Raw genomic sequence first — 13,019 nt, 5'->3', positions numbered from 1 at the left:
ACAAGATAAGATATCTGCAATGTAAATAATTGACAAAGAACTAAAACAACAAAAGGCAGATAACCTAACAGAGCAATGGACAAAGGTAACAAATAAGGAGATCACAGAAGAGAAACCCCAAACGGACAATAAACATATGAAAACATACTAAACCTCATAAGGAATAAGGGAAATAAAAATTATAGTAGACTTAAAATACTGTTTCAAAGGCTGGCAAAAACCTAAAAGCCTGAGAACACCAGGATGGGGAGAAATGGGGAACTCATATTCCACACTGTGAGCATAAGCTAAAACAACCTCTTGATTTGAAGACGTCTGTATGTCACAATGCAACAATTTCACTTTTTGGCATACACCCCATGGAAATTTTTGGTCATATACAAGGAAGATAGGTATTACAAGAACGTTCACTGCAAAATAGTTTATATGGCAAAAAAACTTGGAAACTATATATTCTTCAATAGAATAATGAGTGAATAAACTGTAGTATATTCATACATTAGATTACTGTAGTTAAGATGAATAAATTAGTGGTACACATATCAACATGTATATTCTCAAAAATTTAAAACAATTATGGCATCTGCTAAAGCTTGGTACTGGATGGTTTAATAAAACATCTATATACGTATGTATGTATGTATGTGTGTGTGTAAATAACAGTAACAGCAGCAACAATAAATGAAGAAACTAACAGAGCTAATATCTGAGCACTTATTATGTAGGAGGCATTCTCCTAAGTGTCTGCATACAGGCTCCTAAAATCAACCCTAGGAGGCACAGTCTATTACTATTTCTAACACTATCTAATATGATTACTCTTTTATTACTGTTAGAATCTATTACTCATTTCACAGATGAGGAACTGAAGCAGAGAGAGGTGAGGTTGATCTAAGGTTATATATAAATCTAGTAAATAATGAAAGTTAAATATGAAGCTAGGATTCCTGGCCCAGACTTTACAGCTTAGTAACTATGTTACTGTTACTATACCATTTTCTATTCTTTTTAGGATGTTGGAAATCCAACATTATTTCTGTATGTTGGAAATAAAAAACACTTTAACCTATGACTATAATGAGATGCATACACACACATTTTTGTGTAGCTCGAACTAGTTCTAAAGATGCCTAAAGAATTCTAGTAATGTCTTGAAAATAGCAGCATCCCAACTATCCTAATTTGCAAATTTACATGTTTGACGTTTGGTATTTTTCAGATTATTTTACAGCCAAACATTATTTCTTCAACAGCCCTAAGATAATATATATTTAGAATCCTAGATACCTTATATGGGGAAGCATATGATGAAACTCAATCATCTCTTTTTCTTTCGTTAGAGGCAAAATTTGATTCTTAGCTTCAGGTCTGAAAACTCATATTAGGAGTTTTTAATAAGTAATTCTGCCAAGAAATGTAATACAATTTCAATTATTCATTTTTTTTCTGGTCTCTCAATTAGATGTTGGTTTATTTTTTAAAAGCCAGTAGCTAATATTTATACAGTAAAAATACAATTCTGTGTAGGACTATTTATACCACAAAATAAAAAAGGGTAATTGGCATTCTCGGTCATCAAATATTTATGAGCATTGACTATGTGCTAATCACACATTCCTTGTCCCCAATACCACTGTTATCATTTCTTTAAAATGTCTTTTCTTCTCTATCTATACACCCACATTCTCAATGACACCATCTACTGACCTACAGAACATGCTTTCAGAAAATATAAAAAGACGTTCTTGCTTTCAAAGAGTTCACTGTCTAGTAGGGGAAAGAGACAAGTAAACAAAAGTTATCTACATCAGTACTTTAATAAAGGAATTTTAAAGGTATTTGAGAAACACAAGGGTTGGGGGAGATGAAAGGGTGGCTGGTGCACCTTGAGAACAGGAAAGCTGGAGCATGATGAAAAGGAGACATCAAGTGGAGACAATTCTTTCAAGAAAACTTGTCTCAAAAGGAAGAAGAGAGGGTAATAGCTAGGGGCAGAGGTTCTAGGGAAGGTTTTAAGATGAGAGAGATAAATGCTTTGCATCAATTCCTCTGAACCTCTCCTTCTTCCACTCCCCTCCTAGGACTAAATCCAAGCCAAGCGTGAGCAAGTCGCTTATTATTTCTACACCTCAAATGAGGCAGAAGTTTAACTCTAAATTATACAGGGAACATGAATAAATGATCTCTGAAGTTCTCTCTAGATGTAAAATTCTATGATTCTATGACTACGATTATCTGATCTCTTTGAACTCAAAGGTAAATCATAAAGTATTCAGTATACAAAAAAGGAAAACCAAGACCAATTAAGAGATGAACTTGTTTGTATAATGGCGTTCTTTTCTTTTTTGCAAAACTGTTAAAACAATTAATTCCTATTCTGAATATCAGTAAAATTTCCACAGAAAGACACTGCCTTTTAATCAACGTCTTCCCCTTAAACCTGCAGACTTCTGAAGAATCAACAAGCAATTATTTTGTGATAACAGAAGTACTTAAAAGCCCAAAGCTTGGACTTACAAAAGTTACCTTTTAAAAGGAAGATATTTATAGAAACATGTGTATGACATTATTACTACAACAAACTTGTTCATTACCTGCACTTAAAAATTTTAATGTACAGATGGCAGGTTTGCGAAGTTAAAAAAACAAACAAACAAAAAACACAAAAAACCAACACCAGCTAAGATTAGCTCTTTCACTGTTATATATTCTGAAATTTAGAATAAGGTTTCCCTTACCTGATATGGACATGGAATGTGATATTCTCTGCAGCGTTCTTGTATCCATGTTGTTTCCCAGATGCCACGGTACGCTTGCTCATAAAAGTAGCATCCAATTACAACCAAGAGTGGTACGAGATAAAGAATGCTGAAAACGCCAATCCGGATCATAAACTTCACCAATTTATCTTGGTTCTCCTTTTCTAATGGAATCTCAATTCGAACTCTGTTTAGGGATATAATGCCAGCTAAGAGGAGTGAAACCCCAACTACCACATACAGGCAGAGGGGTGCAAGAACAAAATACCTCAAGGCGTCAACATCGTAGAGGCCAACAAAACACACGCCACTGATATTGTCACCTTCAATTTTATTCATGGCTAAAAGGATGATAGTTAGAGTTCCAGGGATGCCCCATGCACTGGCGTGAAATAGCAGCGCTTTCTTCTCAATAGCTTCACTACCCCACTTGGGCACAGCTGCCAAGAACCATGTGATGGTAAGAATTACCCACCAAACGCTGCCAGCCATAGTAAAAAAATAGAGTACCATAAAAAGCATGGTACATGCTTTATTGTGAGATCCTTGTGTCACTGTGGAAGCCTTATACTGTGCAGGGCTAGATGCATTGCAGGCTACTCGGTCCTCAAGCAAAAACCCAATGAAGAATATTAATGATACCATCATGTAGCATACTGCATAAAATATAATAGGTCTTTCAGGATAGCGGAATCTCGTGACATCAATCAAAAAAGTTAAAAAGGTAAACAACGTCGCAGAGAGGCAAATGATTGAAATCAATCCTATGAAATATCGAGCAAATGAAAGTTCTTCTCTCCTGAAGTACATATTCGGACAAGGAGGTGAACAATCACGTACGTGCAAAAAGGAATAACCAAGATCAGGATCAATTTTCAACTCTCGAGGACACCAAAAACCATAGTCCCTCTGCACAGCCACTGGGGCTCCTTCGGTAGGATCTCCAGCTAAATTCAGATCCACAAGTCGAGGGTACGGCTCATCACAATCTGGGAACCTAAAAATACAAGATGAGAATCATTTTTACTTATTGAGACCTAAGTATTTGGGTCTCCAAGTTTAGCACCTGGGACCTTATTTATGTCCTTGGAGCACATTACAGTAAGTTTTAGAAAAAATACAAATTGTGTATCTTGTTTGTGGGTCACACAACTAGGTGTTCCACAATTGACAAATGAAAAATTTATACTTAACTTTGTTTTGACTTCAAAAGGATTACTCTTTATTAAAACAGTCAAGCATAGCCATCAATAAATAGTGTATTTACTTACTATTTACTCAGGATACAGTTTAGAGTAAGATTTCAAAATATAAATTATATATATATATATATATATAAAATGAAATAAATATACATATAAAAAGCTCCATCAAAATAGTAGGTAATAACCTTTAATTACATGATAGTCCTCAGTTTTACCCTATACTCAAATAGAACTTACTTAAAAAATAGAGCTAAAAATCTTCCCTAATTGCATGGCCCAAGGTGTTTTGAGTGGATTAGCACTAAAAATCCTTATAAGTGACTTAGTTTTAGATTCTTTCTCCCCATTTTACACTTGCTCTCAGCTTATTATGTTGGTTGATCAAAGTCCTTCTAAGGTCTCTAATGCTAACTATTTCTTTCCTATACTAACTTCTCTCCAATCCACTGCATTCTCTATTCCACTTATTCACAAACTCTGATGTGCAAGACAAAAATTTAAGGTCATTTGAAAATGCAAATTCTTGGTCCATACCACCTCAAATTTTATTTCAGTATGCCTGTGTTAGGGCTCAAGAAATCTGCATTTTAACAATTTTCCAGAGAGACATGACCCACAGACTTGATAAAATGTCATAGCCTCAGGACAGAGAAAACAGGGTATACTTACACAACTGAAAATACTATTCTCATGAACTTCCTGCATCTTCAATTTTCTTGCCAGCATTAGTTTCTAAGCCTTCAGATTCCCAACAACTAGGTGTTTAGCAGTTATATGCATCAAGTAGTTTCCAAGAAACTATCACTGCTATTAAGTTTGCCAAATACATACATAACCTTATACTGAAGCTGATTAATCTTTTATTTTTTAATACAAACCATTTTCTTCACAGGGCTTGGAATTATAAAGTTAAATGACAGAAACTTATTGCATTCAGGCATTTAATGGAATTTGTAGTACGCCAGAGGTTTAACAGAAAAAGACCAAGAAAACCAGGACCTCTATCCTTGAGTCTAAAAGGAGACAGAAACTTGTAAATACAACATAAAATACAGCGGTGTGACATATGAAGCAATCAAACTGTATATCAAATACAAAAATGATATAGAAAAGGATTAATTATTTCAGGAGAAGAGGTTGTGAAAGACTTCGTAAAGTAAGCCCCTCAACACAAGATTTTGAATCCGTATTTGCCAGTACTGGCAGTATGCCAATCAGTATCCTAGCAAGAAATGCAAGCACAGGCATAGAGGTTTGAACAGGGTGTGTTCAGTATTGCTGGGACATGAAGAGTATATGACTTGTGACAGGAGACAAGGTTTGGAGAGGTATGCATGTTGCAGAAATATATGTGTGTGTGTGTGTCTTATGTATGTATAAACATTGATATCAAACTTAAAATCTCGCAAAGTTCGGTTTATATATGTTTTTGGATATATTTGTATATCCAATTGCCAATTCATAATATATACACCCCTCCCTTTTTAACCTTCCAAATCCAAACTCTTGATTTCCACTCCTCAGTTTCTCTACCTCCTCAAGTGGTAATTCCATTCTTCTAGCTGCACAGGCCAAAAACCCTGGGGTCATCCTTGAAATCCCTTCTCCCTCATATCCACCTCACAACCCATCAGCAACTCCTTGTCATTCTACTTTGGGACAGATCAAGAATCTGACCACTTTTCATTTCCTCCACTGCAGCCACCCAGTTTGAGCCACGAGTACCTCATCCCTGGCCTTCTAGAGTGGCTTCCAATTTTGATCTCCATTCCCACACAAGAGGCAAAGTGATCTTTTAAAGACACAACATTCCTGTGCTCATGATATCTCTTCTCAAAATCCTCTAATGGCTTCCTTTCTCACTCAGAGTCAACTCCAAATTCCATAACAGACCTAAAAGACCCCACCCCCAGTGCTCTTCTGATCTTATTTCCTTCACTCCTCCCTTACTCACTTGGCTCCAGCCTCTGTGGTCTCCTCGTTGCTCTGTGAATACACCAGCACATTTCCACTTCAGAGCCTTGGCACTTGTTGTTCTGCTTCTTCTGCCTGCACTGTTCTTCTCTACATATCTGCATTATTTGTTCTCTAGTTTCATTCAGGTCCCTTTTCCAAAGCTTCCTTATTAAAAAGGCTTTCCCCAATGTCTCTATAGAAAGTAGAGTCTTGCTTCCTCACATTGTATCACTATCACCTAACTCTACTCTCTCCTATTAGCATTCACTACCATCTGAAATTATGTATTTATTTATCTCCTCCCACTACCACCACCACTACAATTTTTCAGCTCCATAAGAACAGAGACTACGTTTTGTTCATGCTCATCTTCGCTATCTAAAATAATGTCTAGCATGCAGAAGACATCTACTTAATCTTTGTTGAATTGATGCCTGCTGAATAAAAATATATTCATATAGCCCTAAACCAAGTAATTAGAAAGATGACTAGGAGTGTGGAAGACATTTGAGCTGGGCAAAAATGTAAGCAGCAATATCAGCAGAGCTATAACTAAAACCAGATAAGGCAGTGAGAATCAGACAGATATGAAATTAGTTAGACAAAAGCTACAGAATTTAGAACTGATTGGATGTGGGAGCTTAGGTCAGTGAAGGAGGAATATGCCTTCCAGGAAATAAAAAAACGAGCAAGGAATAAAATCAACTTTAGACATGTTGAAATTGAGGTATTTAAGACAAATTCAAGCTAGTATGTCCAATGGCTGCTGGATATGCAGCTTTGAAACTTAGCAGAAAGATGTCAAGGCTATAGATTTAGACTTAGGAGTCATCAGTATATGAATAAGAGTTAAAATCAGTGAGATGAGATTATCCAGGAAAAACGTGCAGAATCAATGAGAACAGGAACAGAACTCTAGGAAACACCAGAAAGAGAAAGAGGATGAAAAGAAGGGAAATTGAGAAGGACTGGTCTGAGATGTAGCAGACCACAATAATTCACAAAAAATAGCCTAACAGATTTTCAGGAAAAAAAGGACAGGCTGCGGTTGAGGGGAGTAAGGGCCAAACACAGAATAAAGGTGAAATATGAGTTTGAAGTGAGTGACATGAATTTGGCATAGGTACTAAGGAGAATGAGTAGAAATCCTCCTGTTGACAAATTGTTAACTGAACAAAGACAAAAAGCAAATAGAATTGCTACGGTTTACATCATTAAGTATGTGGCATAATTAATTTGTAAGAAATTAGCTGAACTTATCCAACTGGAGATCTGAACAAGTACAGTGAAAGGAATGAACTGAAATGGATGGCAAAAGTATTATTTTATGTGATGGACTGTAAAGCTTAACCTAAGTAAGAAAATAAATAAAATCAGGAAGGGGGTTATTAAGAAGGGGAAAAAAAACCCCAAAAGTCTGGGGGTGTCCATGAAACTGAAGAACAGGTACAGTAGGAACAAGGATATGACAAATGTGGTAAAATGAAAATGAAAGGTTGTTATGAAAGATCAGTTTGACAGAATTTAAGATTTCAGTTAGGCAATCCCAGGCAATAGTGAAGACACAAAACAGATTTAATCTCATCCCATAATAGAGAAAGACAGAACATAATGAAATTTCTATATCTGTATATAATTTTTTAAAATAAAAAGACCACTAAACAATAGGGGTTAGATACAAAAAATTTAAAATAGGATTCCTGCACAGGCAATTCATAACTGTTGTTATAAATGCCAAGAAATGCACAGACTTCTAAAAGAGGGACTATGACTATTATCAGGTTTTGGGGAGAGAGAGAGTAGATGAATGGTTAGATAGGGCTATATAAAAGAATATGTTAAATAGGTAGGAAATAGGGTAGACAAACATGAGAAAGCAAAATGCCAGTGAATGACTACAAGTAACTAATATATTTTATTTCTTAAGTTTTTCCGTCTGTCAAATGAGTAACAACACCTGCTTTTTACCCACCTCCAAGAGCTACTGTCAGATGATTTAAAAAAATTAATTTTAAACATGAAGGAGAAAAGACAGTTCAACACAGCATTGCCTATAATAGCAAAACCTTGGAAACAACATGAATGACCACCAGTAGGAGATGACTAAATCACTACAGGATAGTAATACAACTGGCCACTATATAGCAATTAAGAGGAATGAACCACCCTTACAGATATAAATGCAAATACATGTAAAAAAATTTACATGTTGCTTATGGATATGCATATATGTAGTAAGAGTATAAAAAACAAAGATAGGAATGATTAACAACAAATTCAACATAATGATTACCTCATCTTTGGGGAGGGAAAAAGGAAATGAAATCAAACTGAGTACTATGGAAGGAACCTTCAACTCTATCTGTATTATTTTATTTCTTAAAAAAAAGAAATCTGAAGCAAATACTGCAAAATGTTAAGATTGAACAAAGCCAGATAATAATAGGTACATAAGTATTCATCTTATTCTTTATCCCTGAAGTGTTTAAGAATACAAAAAGGCACATTACTACATAAGAAATTCAGTATTACTACTGTATACATTATCACTACGATTAATATTCTCTTGTACAAATCTATAAAGCTATCTAGTAAACATCCTCAAACCTTTAGGAATGCTTATAATCTACATATATTGGAAGTGATTTGAAAAGTACCTGACATTTTTGGGTCTGGGTATGTTAATACGTGACAGAAAAACAGAACTGACAGAAATACTATACTAATTAACACATTTAAATCACAAAGATATTCAAGTCCAATTAAGTCATCATCAATGCTTTTTAATAATGAGGTAACGAGTGATTATGTTCTCTGTATTTTCTAATTTTTCATAAATGGCATTACCTTTATAACCAGAAAAAAAATTCATAAGGGAGAAAAATCAGCTGAATATCTTGATTCAACTATTTAAAATTTAATTATTTAAAAATTTCTTCACAGAAACATTTTTCTCTTTCCCCCTTTTTCATTTAGTGCTTCCAAATTCCTAAGTAAATGCACAGTTCTAAGGTCATGAAACTGTTGTTCAAAATTATGACTAATACATACAACTTCAAAACAGTTCTCAAAAACTAGAATGAGAACTAGAAGGCAAATAATTTTAAATATACTGCAACACAAGTAATAATCCATGAAAATCTAAGATTTTCGCACCTACTGCATTCCATATCTTCAGGCCAAGGAACACCAAACATCTCCATGAGCTTTGAACACTCGCTGTAAGCCCGCTGACACAGCCTACGGCAGGGAAGTGTGACACGTCCATATTCCATACAAATCGGAGCATAGAGTGCACAAAGAAATGGCCGGAAATCCCGAGAACAATCCAGATTCACCATGGGATGGAATGGCTAGGAAAAAGTTAACATTGTGTCATTATATAAAGAGTTGCATACAAGTTAAAGTTTTCTACATATAATACAGCAATACTCATTTTTTTGTTTGTTTTAAAAGATTTCTGAAGGCTATTAAAAATTTTTGAAGGGGAGTTTTTGCTTTTTTTCAACAAAATCCTCTTAGCTCTACCTCTGGAGATTCTGACTTGGTTGAGTCTAAGGTGCATCCCAGAATCTGTATGTATATTTTCATTGTTACAGGTGGTATTAATGAAAAGGCAGGGCTGAGAACCACTAACAGCAATAATAACCATTTTATATAGAAAAACCCACAAAAGATATGTGTCAAATGCTCAGAAGTATGATTACTACTGGACGATAGGATTACAGGAGATTTTAATTTTCTTCTTTTTATATATTTCAATTTCTACATTTTCTTCAATTAACATGTATCAAAAGGAGAACAAGAAGTGGAAGGAAAGGGCTAGGGAGGAAGAGAAGTGGTTGTACACAGGGTGAGAGGTAGGGAAGAGATCTCTCACTTTGGTCTCCTATTTTCTTACTGTTTTTACATTAACTTTTTTTTTGAAAACAGAGTTCTTTCAACTCTGAAATTACATAGTGTAAATGGAGCTAACATTGTAAGCTGATCATTAAGGAAACGAAAAGAAAAAATAGTGGCTCCAAACATAAAACCACACTAAAATCATTATAACAATAGGAATAGATCAAATATCCCAAGAAATGCGCACCTAAGCTTCTGACTACCAAATGTTTTTCTACTCGTTTATCTAATAGTTTCACAGCCACTGCTGATTTTGAACTGGTAACAGATATTCTCACCACCAGGCCTGTCTGTCTATGAAGACTCAATCAATTGATTTCTACTTGATATATAACATTTTCCAGAGGCCTTCTAAACACAATGCAGTCAGAAAACCAAGAGTCACTTACAGAAACCGATGTCAAGTAAGTTAACTGTACAATGGATGTGATAACTGATACATAACAACAAACTGTATGTGACTATTACTTCCAAGTATGAAGAAGTAGTTTGTGTTAAACCAATGTTTCCATTAAGAACAACTTCAAAATACAGGGGAAAAAGTTAAAAAAAAAATCTAATTAAAGCTATTAGAGAACCACTGAAGGAAAAGTACTAAAGGGCCCAAGAATCCAGAGAGCAGGGAAACATGGAGAGGCAGCCTGATAAACGCAGCCACTTTTCCAGGGAGGTATCTGTTGAGCCTGGGTGTAAGGAAAGAGGCTGAGAATCAAGCTGTGCCTTGGCTAGTGCTAGAGAACCAAGAAACCAGCAGAGCTTTGGTAGTACTGCAAGATTACAGACAAAACTCAAAATGAAAGGAACAACATAGGTGAAAAGTGTAGGTACCTAGGATTGGGCCTGACATGGAACCAGTTTTCCCTTCAAGATACTTGAAAATTTTGAAGCTTCACAGGGAAGGAGGCTAAGAATCTAAGCAGAAAGCCTCTGAAAAGCAGAAGGGACATTTTGGCAATTTTATCAGGTTGGGGAAACGTGATTAGATGTTCAGCTCCTGCCAGGGGAACTGAACCTAACAGAATCTCAGCTGGAAGCCCCTGAGTGATTATATTCTAGCAGCAGGGCCAAAACGGAGGGAGGCAGAGATCCAACAAAACTGAAACTGAGCCTCAACTCAGCTCAGTCCCTCAGTGAATCAAGGTGATCCGCCCTCATTTATCTGCTAACTCGAAGAAAAGGTGAACTTTCTTTGGAGTAATATAACATCATGTGGAGCCTTACCAATATTTTGTAATGTCTACTACTCAATAAAAAATACTAAGCATTCCAAGACACAGGACTATGTGACTGAAAAACAAAGGAAAAAATACAAAGTTTTGGTAATCCAGCTATTGGACTTAATAAACAAGATTATATATGACAAACATGTTCCAAGAAAATAAAAGATGAAGAATTCCACCAGAAAATTGGAATCTATCACAAAAGGAATCAAATGGAAATTCTGTAACTGAAATACATAATCACTCAAATTAAGAACTCATTATAAGCATCAGAAGATAGAACTAGCAAAATGGAAAACAAGGGTATAGAAAATATCCAAAACAGAAGCACACAGACCAAAAAATATGGAAAAATACAGGAAAGAGCATAGTAGACACATAAAACACATGAAAACGTCTAAAATATGCATAATTGGAATCTCAAAAGAGGAGACAGTTGGCAGAAGCAATACATAAAAACATGATGGCTAAGGGTTTTTCAAAACTGATTAAAGACAACAAACTACAGATTCAAAAAGTTCTGCAAATCCCCAGAAGAATAATACAAAAAAACAAAACAAAACAAAAAACCACACCTAGGCACATGTTTATTTAAATTGCTGAAAACCAAAGAAAAATATCTTGAAAGAAGTCAGTGGAAAAAATGACACCTTACCTTCCACAGAAAACTACTGTTGGACTTTGGAATATCAGGAAACAACAGAATGACTTATTTAAAGGGCTGAGAGAAAATAACTCCTCATCTATAATTCTGTAGTCAGCAAAAATATTCTTTATGATGGTGAAGGCAAGGTAAAAACATTTTCAGAGAAACAAAAACTGAGAAAATCAGTCACTAGCAAACTGCATTAACAGGTAGAAGAAAAACAATCTAAGATGAAAATTCAAAAGAAAGAGCAACAAAAGAGGTGAATATGTGGCAAAATATAAATGAATACTTTTTGTAAAAACAAAAAATAATGCCTTAAAATATGTACAAAATACAGGTAAATTAGCATGTATAATAATAAAATGATAAAGATGGGGGTCAGAGGAACACTTAATGGGAGAGTGATTAAAGTTATTATTTATATTAGAATATTATAAGTCAAGGATACATATAACTGCTAAGGTAAACAACAGAAGAAAGAACAACTAAAAAAGCAATAAAGAGAAATAGAATAATACAAAAGAAGTCCAGATAGGAGAGAAAAAAGTGCAAAACAGTTTGAAAAAATTGAAATCAAATAAGATGGTAGATATTAACCCAAGTATATCATTAATTGCATTATATGTAAATGGATTAAAAACTCTACATAAAAGAATAAGATTGTCAGACTAGGTAAAAACAAAAGCAGGAAAAAAAAAAAACTATGCCGTTTACTAAAACATGCTTTCATTATAAGGACAGAGACAGGTTAAAAAAGTAAAAGGAAGGTAAAAAAATAAACGAAAGAACTAGCCAAAAGAAAGAGTAGACTTCATGACAAGGAGTGTTCCCAGAGATAAAGAACATCATTTCTTAAAGATAAAATAAAAGAATCAATTCACCAAGACTAAAAAGCAAATCTAAACATATACATACCACATAACACAGCTTCAAATTATTTTAATTAAAAAATAGAACTAAAAGGGGAAATACACAAATCCATAGAGTGAGAGTTTAATACACTTCTCTCAATAAGAGTGAGACAAAAATTCTGTGAGAATACAGAAAATCTAAACAAGCCAATTACAAATTTGGCATATTTATAACATTTATAATTATGGCACCCAACAATGTGTGGAAACTATTTAACATACACATGGAATCTTTATTAAAACTGGCCATATTCTAACTCCTAAAATAAGCCACAACAAATTTCTAAGTACTAAAATCATTCAGAGAATGTTCTATGACTAAAATGGAATTAAGGCAGATATCAGTTACAAAAAGAACCCTAGAAAATACTCAACTGTTTGGCTATTTGGAAATTAGACCAAAAAAAAACCTTCTA

The 13,019-nt window shown here is 34.6% G+C and overlaps 1 protein-coding gene across 1 annotated transcript in view; it reads right to left on the bottom strand.

The window, feature by feature from the left end:
- The window catches only part of FZD3 (frizzled class receptor 3), a 56,273-nt gene that overhangs the window by 25,509 nt on the left and 17,745 nt on the right, over window positions 1-13,019 (bottom strand). The window contains exons 3-4 of the mRNA XM_031442152.2: window positions 9,077-9,273; window positions 2,739-3,756 (exon numbers count right to left, since the gene is read on the bottom strand). Of these exons, the coding sequence (XP_031298012.2) occupies window positions 2,739-3,756; window positions 9,077-9,273 (1,215 nt within the window). The remainder of the gene's footprint in view (window positions 1-2,738; window positions 3,757-9,076; window positions 9,274-13,019) is intronic.

Source organism: Camelus dromedarius, chromosome 36 (assembly GCF_036321535.1).
Source record: "Camelus dromedarius isolate mCamDro1 chromosome 36, mCamDro1.pat, whole genome shotgun sequence".
In the NCBI taxonomy this organism is placed as follows: Eukaryota; Metazoa; Chordata; class Mammalia; order Artiodactyla; family Camelidae; genus Camelus; species Camelus dromedarius.
Note: the sequence above shows the minus strand (reverse complement) of the source record. Positions and strands in the feature narration are given on the sequence as shown.